At 40.8% G+C, this 26,896-nt stretch overlaps 1 protein-coding gene across 1 annotated transcript; it reads left to right on the top strand.

Moving 5' to 3' along the window:
* Positions 1 to 1,889: 1,889 nt before the first annotated feature.
* On the top strand, positions 1,890 to 22,697 carry neu1 (neuraminidase 1). The gene is made up of 6 exons (XM_041212136.1): positions 1,890 to 2,181; positions 12,378 to 12,567; positions 15,920 to 16,182; positions 18,806 to 18,988; positions 19,976 to 20,195; positions 21,223 to 22,697. Exons 1-6 carry the CDS (start codon positions 2,047 to 2,049, stop codon positions 21,426 to 21,428), a joined length of 1,197 nt encoding a protein of 398 aa, XP_041068070.1. The 5' UTR covers positions 1,890 to 2,046; the 3' UTR covers positions 21,429 to 22,697.
* The last annotated feature ends 4,199 nt before the right edge of the window (positions 22,698 to 26,896 follow it).

Raw genomic sequence — 26,896 nt, 5'->3', positions numbered from 1 at the left:
CCTGAGAGAATGGAGTGCAGTAAGTTCAGAGAGAGACAGGTTAGAATGGGTGAGAGGAGCAGAGAAATTGAGACGACTAATGTCGCGCCGACAGTTCTCAATGAAAAGATCGAGAGAAGGTAAGAATCCAGAGGGAGGGGTCCAGGTGGAGGGAGAATATTGAAGATGGGTAAAAGGATCCGTTGAACTGGGAGAGGACTCCTGCCCAAAGAAGTGAGCCCGGAGACGAAGACGGCGGAAGAAGAGTTCAGTATCATGCCGAGCCCGAAATTCATTGAGGTGAGGGCGTAAGGGTATGAAACTAAGTCCTTTGCTGAGCACTGAACGTTCAGCATCGGAGAGGGGAAGGTCAGGGGGTATAGTGAATACACGGCTGGGGCTGGGATTGGAAGATGGGGTGGGGACGGAGGGACAGGCAGGGGTGGAGGGTCCTAGATGGGTGTTGGTGTCGATGAGTTGTTGCAGCTTGCATTCCTTAGCACTTGAGAGAAAGAGAAAAAGTTTCTTGTTGAGGCGTCGGATGAGCCGAAGGATAAAATGAAACTGGGGGCACGCGCAGCTTTGAAAAAGGGTACGGCGGTGCTGCTGGAGGGAGAGGTCGAGTGTGTTCATATGGCGGCGCATGGCACTGAGAGTGGATTTCAGAATGTGACGGGAACAGCAGTCCGAGAAACGTTTTATGTCCCGGAGATACCTGTAATCCTGGGTGGGTTCGAAACATGAGGGGTGGAATTTCAGTTGAAATCCATGTGGGGTAAGTCGGAGACGGAGACAGTCACTGAGAAAGGAGATATGGCTGTGAAAGCGGGTTTTAGTAAACACCTTGTCAAACACTAGGAGAGAAATGGAAAGCAATGAAGGTGAACAAGGCAACAGAGAAATCCGGAAATCTTGTCGCAGAGAGGAACAGAACTTCTTCAAGGAGGTAGGCATTTCTTGAAGAGCAGTGGCAGTCAATTAAACACAGAGATAAAAACAAAAAAAAAAAGCCCAAAGCAAACTGGAGGAATAACACCTCATCTTCCGACTAGGCACTTTACAGCCTTCCAGACTGAATATTGAATTCAACAACTTTAGATCTTGAACCCCCTCCTCCATCCCCACTCCTTTTCTGTTTCTTCCCCCTTCCTTTTGTTTTTTCCAATAATTTATATAGATTTTTCTTTTCCCACCTATTTCCATTATTTTTAAATCTTGTATGCCCTGCTTGTCATTCCACCCCACCCCCACTAGAGCTGTACCTTGAGTACCCTGCCATCCATTCTTAATTAGCACATTCTTTTAGATAATATCACCAACTTCCACACTTCTTTGTTCCTTTGTCTGTGACATCTTTTGATTAGCTGCTCCTATCACTGCTTGCTTGTCCCTACAACCAACCACCCCCCCACTTCTCTCCCCACCACCCCCCACCCCCCCCCCACCTTAAACCAGCTTATATTTCACCCCTCTTCTAATATTCAATCAGTTCTGTTGAAGGGTCATGAGGACTCGAAACGTCAACTCTTTTCTTCTCAACCGATGCTGCCAGACCTGCTGAGTTTTTCCAGGTAATTCTGTTTTCCTTTCTGTTTATACCTAGCTTCCTCTATGAATGTAAATTTTCCATCGTATTACTAGGTTTTATTTAATTTTACCTCTCCTAACAATAATCATTTCATTCCACCAATGTTATTAGTAATATAAACACATTGCTTGGCATCTCCCAGCTAGGTGCAAAATTTTACCCATTCTTTTGAATGGCTTATTCAACAAATGCAAATTGTACTTTATCTTTCAACTTACGTTTACCTAATTAACATCTCAAATCAGGATACATCAAAGCACCCACGCTATCTGCGGCCGGGCGTGAAAGGAACGCATTCTCCACCCCCTCAGTAAGGCGCTCATACGACGTAACAATCCGGCCCCAGCACCGGGTGTGGGGTGGAGCGAGTGACGGGAGCGCAGCAACTTAAAAGACGGCCGACTCTGAGTGACCGGTGATCGGCTGATGGGCTCGCAGCAACCGTGACACGGCAGCCCAGGAAAAGGAGGAGGCTGAGGATGGCTCCGCCGGCTTCCTCTTGCTTCCACGGGAATAGCACGGCGCCGAAAGCGGCCGGCGCCCTGCCGCTGCTGCTCACTGGCCTGATCCTCTTTTTCTTGTTCCTGCTGCGCGGCACTGCGCTACCGGCTCAGGTAAGCCCACACACTTATCCCGGGCTGGGGGCGGGGAGTGGGGGTGTTGTATAATGATCTGGGAGACTGGGACTGGGGGAACAGGGCCTTATGTGACGGGGCTTGAAATTAGGGGAGGTGGTCACGGCCTGAGGGCTTGGGGCACAGGGTCTGTGGTGTCTGGCCCACAGAGAGGTCTCGGGCACTGGGGGACTGGAGGACAGGGAGGCGGGAGATTGTTCTGGGGACAGAAACTGTATGGGCTTGAACCGGGGACCGGAATTAGGTGCCTGGGGACTAGAGAGTCTGGGGGAGGGCAGTGGTTGAGAAAACTGGACACTGGAGCTGGGGATAGGGTCTGCGGCTCGGCAAACATCAGATGAACTGACTTACCTGTGGAGGTTTCCCAGTTTGAATTGGCTGAAAACTTGAGCAGTGCTAAGGCTGTATCCATTGCTGCTAGACGAAAAATGTGGCATTAATGGCTTATGCCTTTTGTGAACCTGGACATCCTAATGTTACTGAGATTTATGCACTGCTGCAGAAACCTTTGAGGAAATGTTAAGTGCCTCATGATCATCGGTCCACCAGACCCGTTAAAATCAATGGCTAGATGTAGTTTGCTGAATTGACATCTGTGCCTGCAACAGGGCATTGAAGAGACCACATCTGGAGAACTCTGTATATTTTTGGTCTCCATTATTTAAGAAAGGATATAAATGTGTTAGAAGCAGTTCAGGGAAGGTTTGCTTGACTTATAACCTTCCCCACATTCAAGGTATCTTATGAGCAAAGGTTGAACAGGCTGGGCCTTTTATCCATTGGAGTTTAGAAGAATGAGAGGTTATCTAATTGAAACATATAAGATCCCTTGGGGAGAGACTGGAACTAGGAGTGACTGTTTAAAAATAAGGGGTCTCCCCTTTTAAAACTGAGATGAGGAGAGATTTTTCTGAGGGTCGTTGGTCTTTGAAACCCTCTTCCCCAAAGAGTGGTGGAGGCAGGGTCATTGAATATTTTTAAGGCAGAGATAGATTCTTGACTAACAAGGGAGTCAAAGGATATCGGGGTTAGGTGGGTATATGGAGTTGAGGTCACAATCAGATCATCCATGAACTTATTGAATGGCGCATCAGACTCAAGGGGCTGATGGTTTGCTCCTGCTTCGTATGTATGTTCGTACAACCACTTAGTGCAGAATGGCTCTGGAGGGCTTTGAATCAGCGAAGTATTCAATTGCCAAAACGAGTTACACGTGGGTTGGACTTGTTCTAGGAACTTCATTTCAACCTTAAACCTCATTTGTACAGACACCCACCAAAGTTGCTGGGAAAATATTTACAAATTAAAGGCTCACGCCATTTTCAGTGTGTAAGCACAAACAGCAATTTGTGGCAAGGGCAAGACTTGCTGATCGATGCAAATTGGCATGTTACTAAACAATTTGCATGACTCCACCATTAGCTTCATGAGCACCAGAACTCGGTGTTAACCTCCCCTGAGTTTCAGGATATTGTTGCATTTGCAATATGAATTAAACCAGCTGCAGAAAGTTATATTTAGTAGTTAAATTATGTGAGGACACTTAATGACAGGATTTATGTACTTACATTTGCACTAGTTGGACACCCAGAAAACGGAACAATTGAAACTGCAGTCTCATTTCTGCAGGTAGTAAATTGGTCCTGGGGTCTGTTAAATTTAAAATGTTTCAATCATTTTTCTGTCTCTCCTCTCTCCTTTATCCAATTTTTTGTTTCCTCTTTTTATTTCACTCTGTACCTACTTTGGCTAGTTCAGCTGACTCCCTTTTCTGTCATTCATTCTATTTCTTCCCTGCCTTTAACTCTAACTGTTTTAAGGAGATAGACGGTTGTCTTTCTGTTCACCGGGGTCCCAGGTGTCCTGTTGCCCTCGTCATGCTGCATTTGGCTCATACTTCAGCAAGAGTAAATTCCCTACTCCAGCAAGATCTGAGCCATTAATGACCTGGATTTTGCAGTCAGCATCAATGCAAGGGTGCTCGCTGCTGACTTCGAAGAAAGCTTCCTTGTGAGATCTACTGATCTTTGTCATGAAAACTTTACCTCTTGACATGTAATTGATTATAGCGATGTTTAATAGGGATTTCCAGCATTTAGTTGCAATCAGCAGCCAAAGACGTTAAAGAATTCTCATAGACAACCAACTAGGAATGAAAAGACTTAATAATCAAGTCACTTTTTAAAAATTTTACAGAGCAATATAAAGGTTGCAACGTGCACGTGGGGTTAAGGTAGAAGCTGGAATATCACAAAAACTTACCAGATTTTTTATTTTTTTTAAATCAAAAGGGAAATGTTTAACAACATTCCACAAATATTTTTTCCAATGCTTGATCGGCTGTTCAGCAACAGCTACTCAGAACACTGTTTAAAAATCCAGTATCCCTCATTGAACAAGGTTTTGCTATTCCTGAGGTTTCTCACAGTGATATGAGAGTGGAAAACGCTGTGAATTTATTACAAATTCTGGTGTGTATTATGAAAACAACTGCTGATAGAACTTGTCTGTGCTGTTTTCGGTGAGTGGGCTGGGGAGGTTTGGATAAGGTCTATAGCACAGCCTGTGACAAAGCAGTGAATGTCAGCCTCCAGGAGTTTCACTAGCTGTGCTTATGCTGAATCCTAATGCTGCTGTCAGATTCAAAGGGGTAATGATGGCAATCGTTGACAGTTTGCCATCAACAACCTCAAATTTTAGGCAATGTGTTTTCAGCTCATCATTAGTGTGGATTGCAACATGTAAAGAAATATAGCTAGCAATCATGGAGTTCCTGAGGGGCTCCTCGTAATACTTTTTTATGTATTTTAAACTAATGGAAGATCTTGGAAATACTGAAATGTTTCAAATGGGAGAAAATGGATTTCCCAGGAAATCTGATGGATTCATCAATCATTCTGTCTGTGCAATGTGACCTGTCCACACATTATCAGATTTAGTCAGGAGCCATTGCTCCTAATATCTCGCTGTTAAGCAACCTTTTGTTTCATTACAAAAATCTGACTATTTTAACCAGATTAAAACCTCTCTTATCAATAATGCTGATTGAAGTTCCTGTAGAAGTGGGAGTTAGACAGGGCTGTAGGTACAGCTATGAGCCAGAATAAACATAGAGAGGACCTGGGTGTAATGTCTTATCTGAAAGGCGCACCACTGACAATGCAGCACTCCCTCAGGGAGTCTCAGCCTAGATTATGTACTCAAGTTTCTGGTGTGTCTTGAACCAACAACTTCTGAGTCAGAGGCTACAAAAGTGTGACACTAAGCCAAAGTAAGTTAAGTGCAGCATATTTTTGGGGAGGGGGCAATATGGGATTTTTAAATTTCATGAAACCCCTTGGAATTATCCCTGTGCTCATTTCAACACAGAGTCCATAACTGACATATTAACTCCTCTGTTATTACCACAGGTGCTGCCTGACTTGCTGAGTGTTTCTGGTATTGTCTGGTTTTTTTTTTGTTACTGGTTTCTTTGTACCTTCGCTAACACTGGAGAGAATCTGTGGGACTATAAAATGGTCTCAGACTGTAAAACCACTGTGTACTTCTGCAAGAGTTATGATCCGTTGTTATAGAATCTACCCTGAAGCATTAATAGGAAATAGTCCACATTACTGGGAGATTCTGGTAGTTTGTAATGCTGCACGCTACAGCATCTGTAACCAGTTAGACAAGTAGAATCATTTTTTGTAACGTGCAACACTTCTTAAAATGTTGACATTCAGAAAGACTTATGTATACTTATACAAGAAACACAGAAAGTTAGCATGAAATTAGGAAGGCACATGGCACTTTGGCTTTAATTACAAAGAGATTGGAGTACAAAAATAAGAAAGTCCTGCTACAATTGCTGAGTTTTGCTAAGACTAAACCTGGAATACTGTGTGCAGTTTTGGCCTCCATATCTAAGGAATGATATACTTGCCTTGGAGGGGTACAGCAAAGGTTCACTAGATTGATTTCTGGGATGAAATGGTTGTCCTGTGATGAGGGGCTGAGTAAATTGGCCTATGCTGTCTGGAGTTTAGAAGAATGAGAAGTCATCTCTTTGAAGCACAGATTCTGAAGGGTTTTGGTGGGGTAGACAGAGGTTGTTTCTCCCTGGGTGGGGAATATAGAATACAGCCTTGGGAGAAGGGGATAATTATTTAGGACTGAGATGAGGAGAAATTTCTTCACTCAAAGGGTTATGAATCTTTGGAATTGTCTGTTCACTCCAGAGGTTTGTGGATGCTCCATCATTGAGTATATTCAAGACTGAAATCAAAAATCTAGGGATATAGGGAGCAGGCAGGCAAGTGGAGTTGAGGTACAAGATGATCAGCCACCATATCGAATGGCAGAGCAGGTTCAAGGGGCGAATGGTCTGCTGCTGCTATTTCTTATGTCCTTATATTGTTACTAACATCTGCTTTTTGCATTTTGAGTTTAAAACTCTGTAAAACAGGGGTAATAATTCTGCTGGTGAAGTACCCTGGAATAGCTGTGTGATATCCAGTTGGTTAAGCACATCCCAGTCAAAAAAAGCCTCAATTTTAAAATTCTCGTGTTCAAATCCATGCATGGCCTCGCCCTTTCTTCTCTTTCTAATCTTCTCCAGCCCCACAACCTTCTGAAATCCCTGCATTCCTCCAATTTTGACCTGTTGTGCATCCTACATTTCCTTCACCCCACCATTGGTGGCTACACCTTCAGCTGATTAGCCCTTAAGCTCTGGAATTTCTACAAAAGCCTCTTGTACCTTTCCCCTTTTTAAGTGCTATTCAGACCAAATATATCACCGTTCCTTCGCTGTCACTGGGTCAAAATCCTGGAACTTGCTCCCTAACAGCACTATGGATGTAGCTACACCACATGGACTGCAGTGGTGAAGAAGGCAGCTCACCACCACCTTCTCGAGGGCAATTAGGTATGGGCAATAAATGCTGGACTAGCAAGCGACACCCATATTCCATGAATGAATAAAAAAAGCTTAAAAGTTTGCTTCTTTGGCTCATGTCAATTTTTTTTGTCTAATTACACCCCAGTGAAGGGTCTTGTAGGTGTTTTAGGAACCATATAAATGCAAGTTGCTAGCATTTTGACAGGATCAAGTTTGGTTTCAAAGTACAGTGGCAATAGGAGCTTCTCTCTAGTTCTCCAATTACCACATCCTGGCAGGAAATTAGCTAAGTGTTGAGCATTGGAGAATGTTAAGGACACACACACAGCCTCCTTACCAGGACAAGCAGGATACCACAGGCAGGTTGTTACCACTACTGTAAATATTTTTTTCTTCTGACATTTCACCACAGTTACAGATAGAGGTGACTGATGTAATCTTACAAAAAGGCTCCCAGGACCCCAAGAGCTATAGTAATTGGAAATTTACAAAGGGAGCCTAGCAATTCCCTTCACTCTTGTACAATTATCCCTGCTGAGAAGTTTCTCATAGAATGATGATTTTAACAACACACTCTTCCTTGGGGAAGCAGTTCAATTTGGTTACATTAATAGGGTTGTGACTTTCAGCTTACTAATGAGTCAGATTTGATATAGATACAGCCAATTTTCACAGATCTATCTCCCCTTCAAATTCGTACTTGTCTGCTTATTTCACACAATTTGTAATTGTATCTTCTTTTCTAGTTTGGGTTGGCGCATGTATTGCTCACCAACTTGCAGCTAGGATGCAAGTCCCTTTTTTAACACGGGTAATGATGTTCTGGGATTTAGTTGAGATAGTTAATCTCCCCATCTGTCTCCTCATTTGGCTTAGATGGATAGTAAAAACTGTGTGATACTATTTGAAGTGCAGAGAGTTGCCCCAGTGTTCCAGACAACATTACATATGGAATTCAACAACTTTAGGTCATGATCTCCCTCCCCCATCCCCACCCCCTTTCTGTTTCCCCCTTCTTTTTTTTTTCCAATAAATTATAAAGATTTTCCTTTTCCCACCTATTTCCATTATTAAAAAAAACCCACTAGAGCTATACCTTGAGTGCCCTACCATCCATTCTTAATTAGCACATTCGTTTAGATAATATCACCAACTTTAACTTTAACACCTATGTGTTCTATTGTACTATTGTCGTTGACATCTTTTGATGATCTGCTTCTATCACTGCTTGTTTGTCCCTACAACCACACCAACCCCCTCCACCTCTCTGTCTCTCTATCTCTCCGCCCCCCACACACACACCTTAAACCAGCTTATATTTCAGCTCTTTCCTGGACTCGAACTCAAGTTCTGTCGAAGGGTCATGAGGACTCGAAACGTCAACTCTTTTCTTCTCCGCCGATGCTGCCAGACCTGCTGAGTTTTTCCAGGTAATTCTGTTTTTGTTTTGGATTTCCAGCATCCGCAGTTTTTTTGTTTTTATAACATTACTTCAATGTTGGATTTGATGTGCAAAATGGTTTTTGTATTTGTCAGTGAGGGAATTACTGAATTTTAAAATAATGGCACTTTAAAATGCTTTGAGACATATCTAGGTATAATACAAAATCTTGATTTTTTTTTTGAGCATAAATCACTTCTAAGCTGAGGAAGAGAAACAGTTTCTTTTTAAGTTGTTTCTGATAGCAGAATCTCTAGAAAATATTTGTTCCCCTTTCATTTTGTTGTTGTATGGCTATAAAAAGTAGTTTAATTACAGTCAAAGAAAACATAAATAGGATTTGGAGTAGACTATTTGGCCCTCAAGCCTACTCTGCCATTCAACAAGATCATGGCTGATCTTTAACCTCAACTTCACCTTCCTGCACTATCTCCGTGCCCTTAATTCCTTAAAAACCCGAAAATCTATCAACCTCTATCTTAAATCTACTTAATGACTAAACGCCCGTAGCTCTGTGGAGTAGAAAATTCTAAAACAAAAAATGCTGGAAAAACTCAGCAGGTCTAACAATGCAGTGGAGAAAAAGACAGTTAAGGTTTCGAGTCCGTATGACTCTTCTTCAGAGCTAAGAGAAGTAAAAATGTGGTGAAATTTATACTGTTTAAGGGGGGGTGGAGCAGGTGAAGCTGGATAGAAGGCCAGCGATAGGTGGAGGCAAAGGAGAGATTGCAAAAGATGTCATGGACAAAAGGTCAAAGGGCTGTTGATGGTGGTGGTACTGGCTAAAGGAGGTGCTAATTGTGACATTATGGGTAGAAAGTAGAATGTAATAATAGCCAGACAAGGGTAAGCACTCTGGGAAGAACAACCTGAGGAAGTGACAGATGGCCCTAGTGGGGGGAGGGGACAGTGGTGGGAAAAAAGTTTGAAAATAGGGTAAAAGGTGGGGATAAAACAATGAATGTTTCAAGTCCAGATGTTGAGTCATCTGGTCTCAAAACATTAACTCTTTCTCCCCACAGATGCTGTCAGACCTGCTGAGTTTTTCCAGCAATTTTTGTTTTTGTTGCATTTCTATGATGTCTAAAACATCCACAAGACCCTTCACTGGGGGTGTAACCAGAGAAATCTTTTTCCCCACCTCTGTCCTTCCCCACCCCACCCCACCCCCCCACTAGGGCCATTTGTCACTTGTTGTTCTTTCCAGAGTGCTTACCCTTGTCCTGCTGGTATCACATCCTGCTTTCTACCCTTAATGTCACCATTAGCACCTCCTTTAGCCAGTACTACCACTATCAACACCCCTTTGACCTTTTGTCCATGACATCTTTCGCAATCTCTCCTTTGCCTCCACCTGTCGCTGGCCTTCTATCCAGCTTCACCTGCTCCACCCCCTCCCCCCTCTTAACAGTATAAATTTCACCCCATTTTTGCTTAGCTCTGAAGAAGAGTCATATGGACTTGAAATGTAAACTCTGACCTTCTCTCCACAGCTGCTGTCAGACCTGCTGAGTTTCTAGCATTTTTTGTTTTTGTTTCAGATTTCCAGCACCCGCAGTATTTTGCTTTTATTAAAGAAAATTCGAAAGATTCATAACTGAATAAAGAAATTTCCTCATCTTAGTTCTAAATGGGCAGCTCCTTTTATTTGGAGAACGTGACCCTATGTTTAAATCATTTTTTTTGGCATCCATCCTGTCAAACCCCTATCAATGTATGACAATGCAAGATCCCTCAAAGAGTGATGGGATAATTTCTTTCTAGCAATGATGGTTAAGGCTTTAAATATTGGTCAGGACACTGTGGAATATATCCCTGCTGTTTTTCAAAATAGTGCTATGGGATCTTTTATATCCAGCTGAAAGGGTAGGCATGACCCTAACTTAACATCTCATCTCATCCAAATAAGGGTGCCTCAGACAGTGCAGCACTTCCATCAGTTCTACACTGACATAGGTGATGATAATTGTGTATGGTGAAATGAATGCATGCAATGTGCGTTGAGTGGAGAAAAAGGGGTCACTTGATTTCAGACAAAATCCAACATTTGTTTAGTTACTGCATGACAACTGCCTGAAATTCACTTAGTATTGATCATTACCTTATAATTGATCATTAACTTATAATTCTTTTTTAAAAAATTAACACAAATTTCTCTCCTCCTATTTTGAATATGACAAATCTTTCTGGATTTCAGTTTCACAATTACCAGCTCTCCTTTCGATACCTACTCAAGCAATCATTACCACTATGCTTACTACATTTGCTGCCATTCAGTTAACACCGTGATTTTAAAAAATCATCCTTGTTTTCAAATCTCACCTCTCCCAAACTCTGCAATCAGCTCCAGCCCTGCAATAACTATCGGAGCTCATCTCTGCTCTGATGCTGATCTCATCATAGAAAAGTTTGGTTCCAGACTTGTGGGATTAACAATTGAAGCATTGAGAAATAATTGTTGCCATGAAAATCACATCGACAGATGTAAGATTCAATCACAGTGCAGCAGCATTTGCCAGTAAATCCATTCATCACATAGCCCATTATAGATAAGGATCTGCACAAGTAATTGTGTCATTGCCAACCTATGGCAATTAACTCAACAAATGACTTGAGATAATCTTCAAAACATGAGTCTTTTGAGAAATAAAATGATGATCATCTTTACAGTATCTGATTCTTGATCGATAATATCTTTTTCTACTCTGATGACTCTTGGAGGTAGATCATGTTGAATAACCTTCACATTAGAGGTAAAACTGCTTTTGTCAATTTTGTAAAATGCCATGAGCAAGATTGGTTGAAATAATGGGGAATTTTTTTTGCCCCAGCTGCCCACCTTGGGATCCAAGTACAATAATATTTTCACACTCTGCCAAATTTTATTGTTCATTAATGTTCACTGAGTATTTTCGGATGGGGATATAAAACCAGCATTGCGCCTGATCCCATGGGATTTCTATCTGGCAAGTTAAGTTAAAATTACCCACCCATTGGACTGAAATGCTGGCTGCTTTCATGTTACGCAAGTAGAAAATGCTGTAAATGTTCAGCGAGTCAGAGAGCATCTGAAAAACAGATTTAAGGTATCAGCATGTGTACATCCAAATCAGATGTAGTACACGTTAGATGAAGAATGAAGGACCCTTGACTCAGCCTCTGTCTTATGTCTTATCCCAACTCACTGATAAAGAACCATCTCAGGATGATGTTTTCTGGTCCCACCTCCGCCACCATTGTAAGATCAAAACTGAGTTACAATCAAGATAGAGTTTTAACAATTTTTGGTCATATCTGTCTATGTACCTTTTTTGAACTGATTTTATTAGGAAATATTGTTTCTTGATACGAAGTTTTTTTTTAAATTCTTATGCAGATTGGAACAGGCATTTGTCATTCAGCCCGTAGAGACTGTTCTGCCATTCCATTAAATCATGGCTTATCTGTATCTAAATTCCTTTTTCCTTGCCTTGATTCCGTATCACTTGATACGCTTGCCAAACAAAAATCTATTAAACTACATTTTGAAATTTACAATTGACTCCCAGCCTCGACAACTTTTTGGGACAGAGAGTTTCCGAATTTCCAGGACCCTTTTCGAAAAGAAATGCTTCTTCTTCTGGATTCTCCCACAAGTGGAAATAGCATGTCTATACGCTCAAATCCTTCAATCAGCTTAAACAGCTCAGTGAGATCACCCTTAATCTTCTATACTCAAGGGAATAAAAGCCCAGTCTGTGCAATGTGTCCTCACAACTTAACCATTAGGCTTGGCCCATTGAAGGAGGTCATGTGGATGATTGAAAACTAGCACTTTGTATAATGCATTCCATCCTTTTCTTCTCTTTCCAGATCAAGCCATTAGTTGAAAGTGAACAGTTGCTGTGGATAAGTGGCATCATTGGCCATGTTGACACCTTCAGGATCCCCCTCATTGCAGTCACCCCCCACAATAACCTCATTGCTGTGGCAGAGGCCAGAAAGCATTCACCGAAGGATATTGGTGCTAAGTTCATTGCTGTCCGCACGTCTAGTGATAAAGGTGATTGATTAACTTTAGCTTCAGTAAAGAATTAATCTTGGATTTCTGACAACAAGGGAGCTCCTCAATTATGCTCCACAATTCCATGGTCAGTTTTTTGTTCTGACAGTTGAACTATTCAAACGCTGAAGAAAATTGGCAAATAATTATATTTAAAGCCGGAGATGTGGTTGACTAATCAAACTGGGTGAAATTTTCACTCCTCTAGCTTACAGAATTATTTCCCATAGTAGCACAAACAAATGCTCTTGCCTTTTGAGAACAGGCCACTCATAAAGCAACTGCTGTCTGATCTGATCCTGGTTTACAGTCAAACCACTGGGTTTGTGCTCAGGGAATACAAAAGGAATTCAAAACACTGGATCACCAACTCCCCAGTGAATCTGAATTTTTAAGTGATGTGGTACTGAAGCAAGTTGCTGATCGAGGCACTTCAAACCAGAGAATAGTAGGGGCAATAGAACAAACTGTGAAAGGTGAAAATCCGACCTTTGCACTGACCAAGGGTTGTATTATTGTAAATACTGGCTGCTGTAAGCTCTTCTATCTTAATATGGGGGAAGGGATAAGTTTTTTTTTTCTCCTCCAATTTGCTTAAACAGCAGGTAAACTGCCATGAAGCAATAGTGCAGATTGAGCCTTGATACCCTGCAAAGGTAAAAGTGCATTTTCACTTAAACAGATTCCAGTTGTAGAGCTAAATGTGGCCATATTAATCTATCTTCTCCTTTCTTTACAAGGCCTACATGATATTCATTAAGTTTACAATTTGTGCACTCATTTTTTTCACATAAAGATGTTTGGATGTGGTTCATATATGCTGATTATGAACAAACCTGTTGGTGCTCTCTGGGTTACATATAGGAGATATGCAGTGCTCTTGTGTGAGATGCCAAATTATTATTTTTTTAAACTCATGAGGGTTAGACTCTTCAAGTTTCCATAACTTTCCATGATTCATAATCTCAAGTCTTTTCTGGTGCCTACTTTAAACAAAGAATGACCCTGCATTTACCTGGTGCCTTTCACAAACTCAGGGTGTCCTAAGTGCTTTACAGCCAAAAAAGTATTTTTGAAGTGTAATCACTGTGTTATCATATAGGAAATGTGGCCACCAATTTGCACACAGAAAGCTCCCATGAACAGTAGGGATGTTTAGTTGAGGTGTAAATATGGGCAAGGACACCAGGAAGGACTCCTTGACTCCTCTTAAATAGTGTCACGGAATCTTCTATGTTCACCTGAGAGGACAGATGTCTCAAAAAAGCTACAGAATCGGCAAACAACAATCACATATGTACCTCACTGCTTTCTCACTGCTTGCATACAACAGAATGTCTTTCCTAACTTTACAAATTGTTTCTTCTTCTCGCTGTGCTGAACATAATTCTACAGTCACCATTCGTGACTGTAATCTGGTTAATACCACAGTTTAGAGCTCTTCTCTGGTAACCAATTGTCTTTGATAAAGTCATATGCTCTTAAATTAATTTAGCACCATAGAAAGAATCAGTAACTTAAATGACACGGGCTTCAGTGCGCAATTGCTAAACAGTTCAGTGTGGAACTGAGCCAAGCAGACTAGGACGATCCCAACTTCAGACAGCACCCCAATTCCCACCCCCCCGCCCACCCCCAATTGTGCTGCAACAGCAGTGGCTAAGGACTGTTTGTTGCCAATCGCCATACTTTGACCCCACACTCCCGACACTACTCCTTTGCAAGAATCTCCATGTTAGGATGGTTGTGGATTAAGGTTTCCTCTGCTGTGCTTTGTAAAGCAAAGTCAAAGACCGGTTTGCAAATTAATTGCAAATCGTGTCCTGAGGGAATCTCCTTCATCTTGTGCACACCACCACCCCTGGCAACCACTTTTTTAAAATTCTTTCATGGGATGTGAGTATCACTGGATAAGCCTGTATTGCCCGTCCCTAATTCCCCTTGAGAACATGGTGGTGAGGCATCTCGTTGAAACACTGCAGGCCATGTGCTGTAGATACACCCATAGTGCTATTAGGAAGGGAGCTCCAGGATTTTGACCCAGCATCTGCTGCCCTTTTTCTAGGTAATAGAAGTTCATCTTGTATATGATACACACTGCAGCCACTGTGCATTGATGATGGAGGGAGTGAATGTTGAAGGTGATGGATGGGGTGCCAATCAAGTGGGCAGTATTCTATCTCACTCCTGACTTGAGAGTTGTAGATGGTGGACAGGGTTTGGAGAGTCAGGAGATGTTACTCACTGCAGAATTCCCAGCCTCTGACTTGCTCATTTATTAATTGTTGAAACTTGGTGATTCATTAACCATTGAAGTCCCTAAGTTCCTTTGCTGACTTGTAGTCTGTGCCCACCTAATTCCTCATTTTGAATAATTTACTAATTTAACCATAATCACTTGCAGCAGAGCATGCATCCTGCATCTCCAATGATTTTCCCTTCTCTAAGGATACCAAACAGACGAGGATGGAAACCAAGGTCTTGTCGGGCAATCATAGAATCATGCAACACAGAATGATGCCATTTGGCCCATCATACCAGTGTCAGCACGTTATAAGTATAACTACCAAATTATTCCCATTCCTCCTACTTTTTCTACTCGGTCTTGCAAAACTTTCTCTGTTAATATTTATCTAATTCCTTTTTGCAAGTTATTATTGAATCTGCTTCCACTGTTCTTTCAAACGGCCCATACCAGATATGGCTTACAGATGGGAATCTTTGTTTCTAAGTCATGGGGTGCCCAATTGGACAAGCTTAATCAAAATCATCTGTTCAGATGCAGTTCTTCAAACCATTTTAATTTCCCATATTTGTGAATAAACATACTGCAGCATGTAATGGTTGATGAAAAAATAATGAGTAAACATTCCACAATCTTTAAAGTCACCTTGGTCGAGTGGTATTTCAATTCATGATGAGGTAGTGAGTTTTCTCACCCATCTACTGGGTTAGTTCAGCATACCATACATGGTTATAGCCAGTGACCGGACAGTTGAAAAGTAAAATTAACTGTTGTAAATAAATGTGATCAACAGCCTGAAGTTGAACTCCACAGTTATTAATGAGGCCTGCTGTGACCGTCTCAGGACCTCAGTGGGTACAGGCTTATTACACACAATTCCCACACCACAGCTTAAGTGATCAGTTCCCGCAAGTACCTGTAACAGTTGCTAATGTGGAAAGTGGAAATGTCACCTTGGTGCAGAAGAAGGCCCAAGGTTAAGGTATTGTATTAAGGTCAAGTCCATGGCTTGGGAATAGAAAATGTGATGCCATATGCTTGGAGTGAGTGTATTTCAATCCCTAACACCGACATTTACCAGCTTGCTTCATAATTGTCATCTTTCAGGTGAAACCTGGAGCCCCACCACCTTCATTGATAATGATGGTTCAAAGATTGATGGCCTGAATTTGGGGGTGTTATTGGTCGATGAAGAGAAGGATCTGATTTTTATCATGTACACAACATGTGCCCATCACTATCATTGTAATGTTTCCAGCACGCTCCTGATTGAGAGCGAGGATGACGGAAGGACCTGGAGCCAACCGAGAAACCTGTCCAAAATGACTGGTACCAAGATGTTCGCACCTGGCCCTGGATCTGGAATCCAGGTGAGAGAAATAGGAGGAGAAATGTAGAGCCTTCGAATACTTTGAATTAGAACGAGAATCAGTAGACCTTGGATAAGCACATGAAGTAAAACTTTCACTGAGCTCAATCATGAAATTCACACTGACAATACAGTTGAATTTGCACTGGTTAAGTTACATTTTAGTGGAGGTTTGAAATGTATTTGCATAATCACAAATGTAAAATCTTCCATGAGCCAATGCAACCTGGCAGTGTACTAAAATGTAATCTCTAATTTTCTTCCTGTTAAATTCCTTAATGTACTTAAGAGTGGTAACCTAGTATAGTTTTATTGATGCAGCTAAAAATGGGGTTTAGCAGCAAAAATAAGCATTTTTTTTTTAACAGGGATGTCCAGTCCGCCACCTGTGAGCAACCTGATTTTAAAATCACTGAAAACATTATTAAAAAGCTATACTGAACCATTCATTAGTTCAATGCATACTGGTCAGTTTGTTAGTTAATTAAATTTTTCTGAGATGAGAGAGCTTTTAAAATATGCCCATTTCCTAAGCAATGAGTGCAATTTGAAGAGATGTCACCTAAGAGGTTATTAGAGCTCACAGGATTGGGGTAATATATCAGCATGGATTGAGGATTAGTTCAAGGATAGTAAACAGATTTGGAATAAACAGGTCTTTTTCAGGTTGGCAGGCTCCAACTAGTGGGGTACTGCAAAGCTAAATGCTTAAGCCTTAGCTATTTATAATCTGTGTTAATCTATATGGGATATTACTTGGAGTGAGTGTATTTCAATCCCTAACACTATTAATTTATAATCAATATTGATGGTTTAGATTTGGAGACAGACTGTAATATATCTAAGTTTGCAGATGATAGAAAGTTAGGAAAATAAAGTGTGAGGAGGACACACACATGCTGAAAAGGGGTTTGAATTGATTGAGTGGGTAGGAACATGATGGATGGAATATAATGAGGAAGTGTTAAATTTAGAAGAAAAAAATATTTTTTTTCAATGGTGAGAGACCAGGAAATGTTGGTATTCCTTGTGCAAGAATCACGAACTTAACATGTAGGTACAGCAAGCAATTAAGAAGCAAACAGTTTGTTGGCCTTTTAAGAGATTGGTGTATAAGAGGGAAGAAGACTTATTGAAGTTTTTTAGGGCCTTGGTAAGACCACACCTGGTCTACTGTGCATAATTTTGGACTTCTTACCTAAGGAAGGATATTCCTGCCTTGGAGTGCAACAAAGGCATACTAGACTGATTCATGGGATGAGGGGTTTTATCTTATGAAGAGAGATTGAGTAGATTCTATTCACTGGAATTTGGAAAAATTATAGGTGATTTAACTGAAATGTCTAAAATTTTTAAGGGGCTTGATGGGATAGATGCTGGGTGGATTATTCCTCTGCCAGAGGAATCAAGAATTAAGGATCACAGCTTAGAATAAAGGGTCTGCCATTTAGGACTGAGATAAGAAATTTCTTCACTCAATAATGTTGTGGATCTCTGATACCCAAGAGATCTGTAGGTACTCAAGTCATGGAGTTATTGACAGGTTTTTGGATACTAAGAGAATTGAGGAATATGGGGATAGTGGAGTTGAGGAGAAGGTCACCATCTCACATTGAATAATAGATATGATCAAAGAGCCAAATGGCCTATGCCTGCTGTTATGCCTGATATTACTTCCTGAAACAGCGCAATTGGTGGGATTGTGCAATTTTGACCTGATGCCCAGTTTTGTGGGCAAATTGAATCTTGAACTAGTGTCAAACATTGCAAAAAACATGAGTGCAAGTGGTTTTGGGTGTAACTTGCTCAACGGTTAAAATTTGTCAAAGCCTTTGCACTGGTTCAGTCAATCCTGTCCTGATTGGTCTCTGATATAACTAGCAGGGATAAGCGAAACTCAACCAGACTTTCCTTTAATCTTAACTCTATTAGAATCTGATGCTGAATGTCTGCTAACTGTAAAGATACTAAATAATTGAACCCAAATCTTAGTAGGTACACTTCTGTGCAAATTGGCAATAAATTAATGATTTATACCCAAGATTAGTAAGGGGTCTAGTACTGGGAATGAAAACTTGCATTTAACTGCTCGCTCATGTGAACATTAGATAAGAGCAGAGAGAATTGTTTAGGCTCATAACATGCCAAACTTTGAAAGGTGGTCCTTTGCACACTACTCACATCCCTCAACTAATGAACACAAAAATTCATCAATGAAAAGAAATTCTCAAAAATGCTGCAGTACTCACTGTGAAAAGCGTAATGGTCTGATCAAACAATCACCTGGAAGATGAGTTAAGATGCAACTACAGCGTAGAAATAATAAAACACCTCAGTGACGATAGTAGACAAAGAAACATCCAAATGAATTGTGTTCATTTACCAATATTCCCAGCAGCAATTGCTAGACTGTGCTAAAATTTGTGGGCTAGAAGTTCACCTTGGGGTGGGGGGTGGTTAGTCAGGTGATATGGTGTCAACTAACAGTTTGCAAACTGCTTGACATTTGGTTTCATTACAGCCTTTTCATAAAATCCCATGCCTTTTGTGCTATTGCCCAGGACTAATTTCTATCCCAGTAAGCAAAGCTTGCATATCCCTAAAGTTCTGGTAACTTTCCATAGAAAAAGTACAATCCAAAGAAAGGCCGTTTGATTGTCTGTGGGCATGGGACGATTGAGGAAGATGGGATATTCTGTCTTTTCAGCGACGACCACGGCAAGACCTGGAGGAATGGAGGGAGTCTGAAAGGAATTCCGTACAGTCAGCCAAAAAAGTTCTTTGACTTCAATCCAGATGAAAACCAGGTAATAACCTTCTTTCAGTCGGTCTGATGGTTTCTCATAAAGATAGAGTGGGAAACACTGTGAGAGTGAGGGAAGGGAGCAATGCATGTGGCCTTCCCTGGAAAATACAACCTTAAAATATTGAGCCCGAGAGTAAAGCGGAATCTAGAACTAGAGGGCTTTTTCAGAATAAGGGGTCACCCATTTAAGATGAAGACGAGGCGGAATCTCTTCTCTCAGAAGTTCATTAACCTTTGCAATTCTCTATCCCAGAGAGCAGGGGCATCATTGAATATATTCAAGGCTGAATTTGACAAATTTTTGACCTACAAGAGAATCAGGGGTTTTGGGGGGCAGGCAGGTAAAATGGAGTTGAGGCCAAGATCAGATTAGCCATAACTGTATACAGTTATACCATACAGAGATACACCAGCGAATTGTAGTGTGCTTCAGATCAACAGGAAGGCTAGAGTCCACTAATGGGTTCTTGGTCTGAAGGCAATGTCTCTCTGTAATCAGATAATGCAAGATGCCAGGAGTAAACCAAACGCAATAAGTATTTCTTTGTAAAGCATTGCCTAGACTCTGCTGCACATATTCCTGGAACAGCAGGCCTGAAATGGGTCCTGTCATTTTATCCTTAAAGAAATATTGTGCATGAACCTGCCTTAAAGGGCGTATAAAAGGAGTAAGCTGCTGTATGTTCTTTGTTCGCATTAGTACCCATTGAAGCAAAAAGCCCATCCCAATATTGTTGGATAATGATGCCTTGTTCCTTTTATGATTCCAATATTTTCTTTAATGTAGTTTTTATTGCATCAAAAAGCTTGAGTGTGCCTCACATAGAGCAGACACAAGGGTTGCACAGACTACTGTTCATATTTCTTCTGATTGACAATTACTCAGTTTCACAACATAGGGTTAATTGGATACTGCTCTCCTTCCAATGGTGATCCTTTGTTTTTTTTTACTTTAATCAAATATCATGTGCATGTGCTCTTTTTAAAGCCCTATGAATTGTCGGATGGTTCTGTGGTGATTAACGCAAGGAATCAGAATTTCTACCACTGTCGCTGCAGGATAATAGTTAAGAGCTATGATGCATGTGAGTCCCTGCCAATAGAAAATGTGACCTTTGACGAGACTCTGATAGACCCAGCTGTAGCCGCTGGAGCTTTAGCCAAAGACAACATTGTTTTCTTCAGTAATCCTGCAAACCCATCCAAACGTGAGTTCCATACTTCTGACACTGGGGATATTGATGTTGTGGATGCGATTCTATTTGTATGTTCTCATGGGGATAAGTGCATCCTATCGTACATGGAAAGCACACAGATCCAGCCCAGATTAATGGGATAAAGGATCCCGTATTGATTGAAATTAAATTGAATGATCTTTCTCTTGTGATATACATGTTTCTTGCTTGTGTCCCTGTGCAATTCTCCAACCTTCTGAAAGTGGATCAAGGAAACATCTGTCAAAGTGAAGCCACATGGTAATCATTGAGCTGCTCCAATTCATAGCGTGAACTTAAAGCCACAGTTGCAATTAGATTCACTTAATCCATTCGGTACAACTTATCATGTAACCATACAAAATAATGAATGTCTTGCTTCCCCACATCAATGCAAAGGAAAGAACTTGCATTTCTAGAGCGTCTTTTATGATTTCAGGACATCCCAAAGCACCTTACAACCAATGATGCACTGTTGAAACAGAATCACTGCTGTAATGTAGGAAGCACAGTAGCCAATTTGCAAACAGTGAGATCCAACAGACAATGAGATAATCTATTTTTAATGATGTTGGTTGAGGGGGAACTAATTTTAAATAGTGGAGTATCATTCCTATACATGGTGAATTGTTGACTTTTTAGTTTAAAGTGAGTTTCTTGCCCCACTTTTCTATCTCCCTTCTCTCACATTGTCAATCCAACCTTTCCTTTTTTTGTACTTGATTTAATTCTAATTTACACTATTTCCTCTGTTTGTTTCTCTCTATCTTTTAAGTCTAATTTGCACGGAGATAGGACCAATAGACTATCGTTCAACAACGTTCCCATGCCTTCGCCTCACCATTAGCCACTCACACTTCCAGCAATTTACAAGGAAAATTTTTTTGAGAAAAGATTCACCAAAGCATGCTGTTCCATCAAAATCTAGGAAATAGTCAACAATATTGTACCTCAGTTGTAATTATAGGATGCACAACTTTGAATTCATTTTACATTTCCCCCCCCCTCTTTTAATCCCTAGGTATAGATCTGACACTTAGATGGAGTTATGATGACGGAAGATCATGGGTAAAGGACAAAATGATGATCTGGCATGGCCCGAGTGGTTATTCCTCTATGACTATCTCCAACAATACAAACAACGAACAATACATCTACTTGGTTTATGAGAAGGGGCTTACAGCCATAACAGAATCCATATCGTTTGTGAAGATTCGTATCAAATAAGAGCCTGATTCCTTTTCTCGTTGCCTTAAAACATCCATGAATAATGGGTGTGTGATCCAACCAAGTCTTAGTGAAACACAGGCTCCAACGTATTGGGAAAAAGAAACACTTTTTTTATACCACTACACAATTTCATAGTTTTCCATTACTTAAAATAGGTTTTCTGTATTTTAAGTTGAAATTAACATGTTAAAACTCCAAATTTCTTTACCATCCTCTCACTGTGCAACAAGTATTTATTCCTCAACTTAATGGTGAGCATGAGACATAGACTTGTCACCATCTGCAATGGATTTGCAGCATGAAATGTTTGCACTTGTGGCCAGCCCTAATCTCAATCAGGTTTCGAAAACCTGCCCTTTTTTTGTACATCATCATGTGGACTGTATTGAAGCTGCTGGTAAACCTGCACTTTTTAAAATATTTTTAAAAGTAAAATTTGTAAGAATTTGTTCAATTGAGCTGGGTGAACATGTCAGTATGTCGAAATCTGAGGCGAGAGAGAGAATCATTGTGGCCTCTGACTTAATAAGAATGAGGTGTTTGGTCTTTTCTACTGAAGGTGAGCCCAGGTTGAGTCATGAGTGAAAGCCCAGTAGGAGAGCTCTTTTAGGAAGAATATGTTTGGATCATCTGGTCTCAAGACAATCCTTCTGAGTTATGTAGGAGAAAGATCAAAGTGGAAGGTTACATTATACAGCTTAAATAACAGCTGGTTGGATCAGGTGACCTTTTCTCATTTCCCTATTGTTGTGGTCTACAGACGTGAGGCTGGGCTCCTTAGGTGAAGGTCTGCTAAGCAGGCTGACTCTTCAGAATAAATATTTGTATATTTTAAATCTCCAACTCTGGCTAGTGCCTGTCCTCTTAGCTCTATGTGGGGAGGGATATTTGGCAAAGAGTGGGGGTGTATTTTTGCACATACAGTACTGTATATATGACGGAGAAAATACTTGAACAAAATGAGCTTCAGGGCAATGGTTAGAGGTTCTGGGCTGCAGTGCATCCAGGCTAGCAAGAGATACAAATTATCAGCCATGGTTTCTGCTCCAAACTATAGGCCGATTAGTTCTTGCCTAGATGTGTACAGCGGCCAAATGATAGCGCAGTGAGTTTCAGGCTGCATTTACCTCCATTTTGTATATCTTCTGACATTGCTGTCTCAGCTTGCATGTGATGATTACCTATTTTGGTATCAGGATGTTGCCAGTGCTTGAGGTACCATACTCCCCCACCGTGCAACCTCCCCACCCCCCCCCCCCCCCCCCCCCCCCCCCCCCCCCCCCAACCACGTCGATGCATTCAGCAAAAATCTATCTGAGGGCAAAAGGGGGAAAAGAAAACATAACCCATAAGGAAAAGTGACATTTTATTTGACTAGGCAGTTCAGATTTTTATATTTAATCAGAGGGCAATATTTTTAACATGTCCACTGAAAAAAATTATATTATTGTTCCAGATATATTGTTCCAAATGGGGATAACATCCTTATCAATATTGGGACAGGGAATGGGTCCGACTTAAAAGATAGAGGACCCTGTCCAAATCTAAGTTCAGATACCCTCTTCAATGATGCAAATATAAATGAGTTTCAATACACATTTTACTTCTGTATTCTGTTTACTGTAGCCAGCAATTGTTCTTGGTTATCTTAGTGCAATCAATGTCGAAACTGTAAATAAAGAACTAAGACTGGACAAATACGAATTAATGTTTTTGGACTTTTACCGTTTGCCAAGCAATCCAATTATCTGTACAATAAAATTTAATAACTTTCCTATACTGTGTCCTGTTCTTGCTTGTAGTCTGTGCTCTAACAGTTTTTTTTCATTTTCTTAGTATAATGTTGCTAAGCATACCAAAAGGTACAGCTGTACTTTGACGGAGCTTCTGCTCTCCTGTCCTAAAAACCTGTTAGGTGCTTCCATGTCCCATTTCTGTTGAAGCACCTTGAGACAGTTTGTTACATTGAAGAAGCTATATAAATGCTGAGTTGTTGTTAAAATCTATCTCTTGGACTAAATCCAACTGGGAATAGGCAATAAGTGCCAACTTTGCTAGGCATGCCCAAATATGATATTAAAGATAGTTACAGATACAAAATGGGAAGTTGCACAAGGCTGCAAAAGTTATAATGTGCGCTGCCATATTGCAGCTATGATCCAGTTTGTACCTCAGTAAAATATCCGTTTAGAAACAGAAGAGAAGGCAGGGGAATGGCACAAGGTACATTGTTCATTCAGAGAGCTGGTGCAGATATGATGGGCCAAATGGCTGCCTGTGGTGTAGCAGTTCTGTGATTATTGTTATGACACAAGTTGCTATAGGCTGAGTTGCTTAAATCACAGAGGGAAACTTGAACAACTGTCACAACCTATATTTTCAGTTGATATGTTTGAGATGCAGCTCTGAAATCAGGAATAATACTACCAAACTGCGAGGTTTTTTTATATAAAACTAAATTAAACATTTATTAATTTAACAACAAATTAAACAAATACACATGCCGACAAATTTCTACCATAATAACTTTTAAACAAATCCCCAAATTAATCACTCCCAGGTAAATCTTCACCCAGGCAACAATAACCCATAGACTTTAAACAGACACCAGGCAAAGCACATTTGGCCTGACAAATTTAAAATGAGGCTCTTTGCACTTTGGTTTCTTTGCAGACACTGTTCTAGGCTTACAGCTGGTTAGAATTTAAACGCCTCTGACACACACACAAAACTCTTTTCTGTTTATACCTTGGTTTCCCATTGTATCCTAGGCTTTTAATGTTACCTCCTAACAATAATATCCTTTCATTCCACCAATTTGATTACTAATATAAACATGTTGCTTGGCGTCTCCCAGCTAGGTGCAAGATTTTATCCATTCTTTTGAATGGTTTATTCAACAAATGCAATTTGCACTTTACCTCCTACTCCTTAACGTTTATCTAATTAACATCTCAAATTACCATACATCAAAGCACTCCCAGACTGGCTGGCTTTAATCCAATTAAGCCACACATAGACAAACACAGAACACACTACAATTCCAACTTAAAAATAATTTCCAGTAACATTATAGACAATATCTCTTCATGACATTATGGAAACAATGTAACTCATACCTAAATGATTACCACAATATGAAATACAAGAATGAACAGTAATTGCCATTGTATAATATGCATTTTATTTCTTTCTGGGGTATTTTAAAGGGTCCTAAATTGATTTTATGGTTTCTAAAGGGCAGATTGTGCCTAACTCATTTAATTAAAATCTTGAGGAAATGAAGGTATGTAGATAAAGAGAACGCAATAGATGTATATATGGATTTTTAGGGACTGGTGGATTTACCCAACCGAATATGGGGTCTTGGGATCTGATGGTCTCCTTGAACAGTGCTGAGAGAGGGAAGCAAAATACTGGAAATAAGAAACCCAGGGCCAAGAAGGGGAAACAAAACCTAGAAAATCCCTTTCATTCAGGTATTAGAAAGCAGCCTGAGATTCTATTGACCATGCTAGTGTTAACTGTTAAATCACTACACTTTATAAGATGTGATCTTTTCCTCAGCCTAGTTCCCTTTTGAAGGTATGCAGAGAGTCAGCATGATGCACAAGTTAGCCACGTATTCCAGTGGAATATAGAAATAGCAGGAGGCTCTTCAGTCCCTCAAGTTTGGTCCACCATTTAATAAAATCATGGCTGATCTATATATTAACCCCATTTACCCTGCTTGGTTTCGAAGCCCTCAATATCTTTAGCTCACAAAAATCTATCAATTTCAGAATTGAAATTTATAGTTGACCCCCAGCACCAACAGCTTTTTGGAAGAGAGTTTCAGATCTCCATTGTCCTTTGCATGAAGAAGTGGTTCCTGACATTACTTATAAAGAACCTTTCTCTATTAAGATTTATCACTTTGTTTTGGACTCTCACACGCACACTTCCTACCCACCAGAAAAAGCAGGGATTTTACAGTCCCGCTGAGTCAATGGACTTTTGAATGGCTTGCTGCATTTTACAGCCCTGCTTCCCCGCCATGATGGGGCCGTAAAATTACCTCCACAGTTTCTCTCTAGCTACCCTATCAAATCCTTTAGTCACCTGAACAGTTCAATCAGCTCTCAACAATCCTTTTACAAAGGAATATACAACTACTAATTTGGCAAATTGGATCCATAATTGGCTGACTGGCAGGAAGCAGAGGGTAATGGTCGAGGGGTGTTTTTGTGACTGGATGCCTGTGTCCACTGGGGTTCCACAGGGATCGGTGTTGGGTCCCTTGCTGTTTGTGGTATATATAAACAATTTAGACTTGAATGTAGGAGGATTGATCAGTAAGTTCGCGGATGACATGAAATTGGTGGGGTGGTAAATAGTGAGGAGGATAGCCTTAGATTACAGGAGGATATAGGCAGACTGGTTAGATGGGCTGATCAGTGGCAAATGGAATTTAATCCAGATAAGTGTGAGGTGATACACCTGGGTAGGACAAACAAGGCACGATGAATGGTAGGACCGTGGGAAGTACCAAGGATCAGAGGGACCTTGGTGTACATGTCCACCGGTCCCTTAAGGTAGCGGGACAGGTAGATAAGGTGGTTAAGAAGACATATGGGATACTTGCCTTTATTAGCCAAGGCATAGAATATAAGAGCAGGGAGGTCATGCTGGAACTGTATAAAACGCTGGTTAGGCCACAGCTATAGTATTGCGTGCAGTTCTGGAATCCGCATTATAGGAAGAATGTGATTGCAGGAGAGAGAGTGCAGAGGAGATTTACTAGGTGGTTGCCTGGGCTGGAGAGTTTTAGTTATGAAGAGAGATTGGATAGACTGGGGTTATTTTCCCTAGAACAGAGGACATGATTGAGGTGTATAAAATTATGAGGGGCATAGATAGGGTAGACAGGAAGGAACTTTTCCCCTTTGGTGGAGGGACCAATAACCAGGGGTCATAGATTTAAGGTAAGGGGCAGGAGGTTTAGAAGATTTTTTTCACCCAGAGGATGGTGGGAATCTGGAACTCTGCCTGAAAGGGAGGTCAAGGCAGAAACCCTCATAACATTTAAGAAGTATTTGGATGTGCACTTGCGATGCTATGGCATGCAAAGTTATGGGCCTAGTGTTGGAAAATGGGATTAGAATAGTTCGGTACTTGTTTGACCGGCACAGACTTGATGGGCCGAAGGGCCTTTTTCTGTGCTGTAGACCTCTAATGACTCTATGACTCTACATTGTTAGATTGATTAAATGGTGACATCAAAGTTATTAATATTCCGTTGCATACTAGAGTACTACAGCCTTAAGTATCTAATCGGCTTTTCACTGGGAAAAACAGCATATGATCTGCTTTTTGAAATCTGTGGCAGTCAAACTGGCTAGCAAGCACTAGGACCCCACGGAATCTTTCCTTCAACCTCATCTGGTACCTGATCTAGGAGAGGCAGAGAGCAGAGAGAAAATAAA

Source organism: Carcharodon carcharias, chromosome 19 (assembly GCF_017639515.1).
Source record: "Carcharodon carcharias isolate sCarCar2 chromosome 19, sCarCar2.pri, whole genome shotgun sequence".
Lineage (NCBI taxonomy): Eukaryota > Metazoa > Chordata > Chondrichthyes > Lamniformes > Lamnidae > Carcharodon > Carcharodon carcharias.
This window is presented reverse-complemented; position numbering and strand designations above follow the sequence as displayed.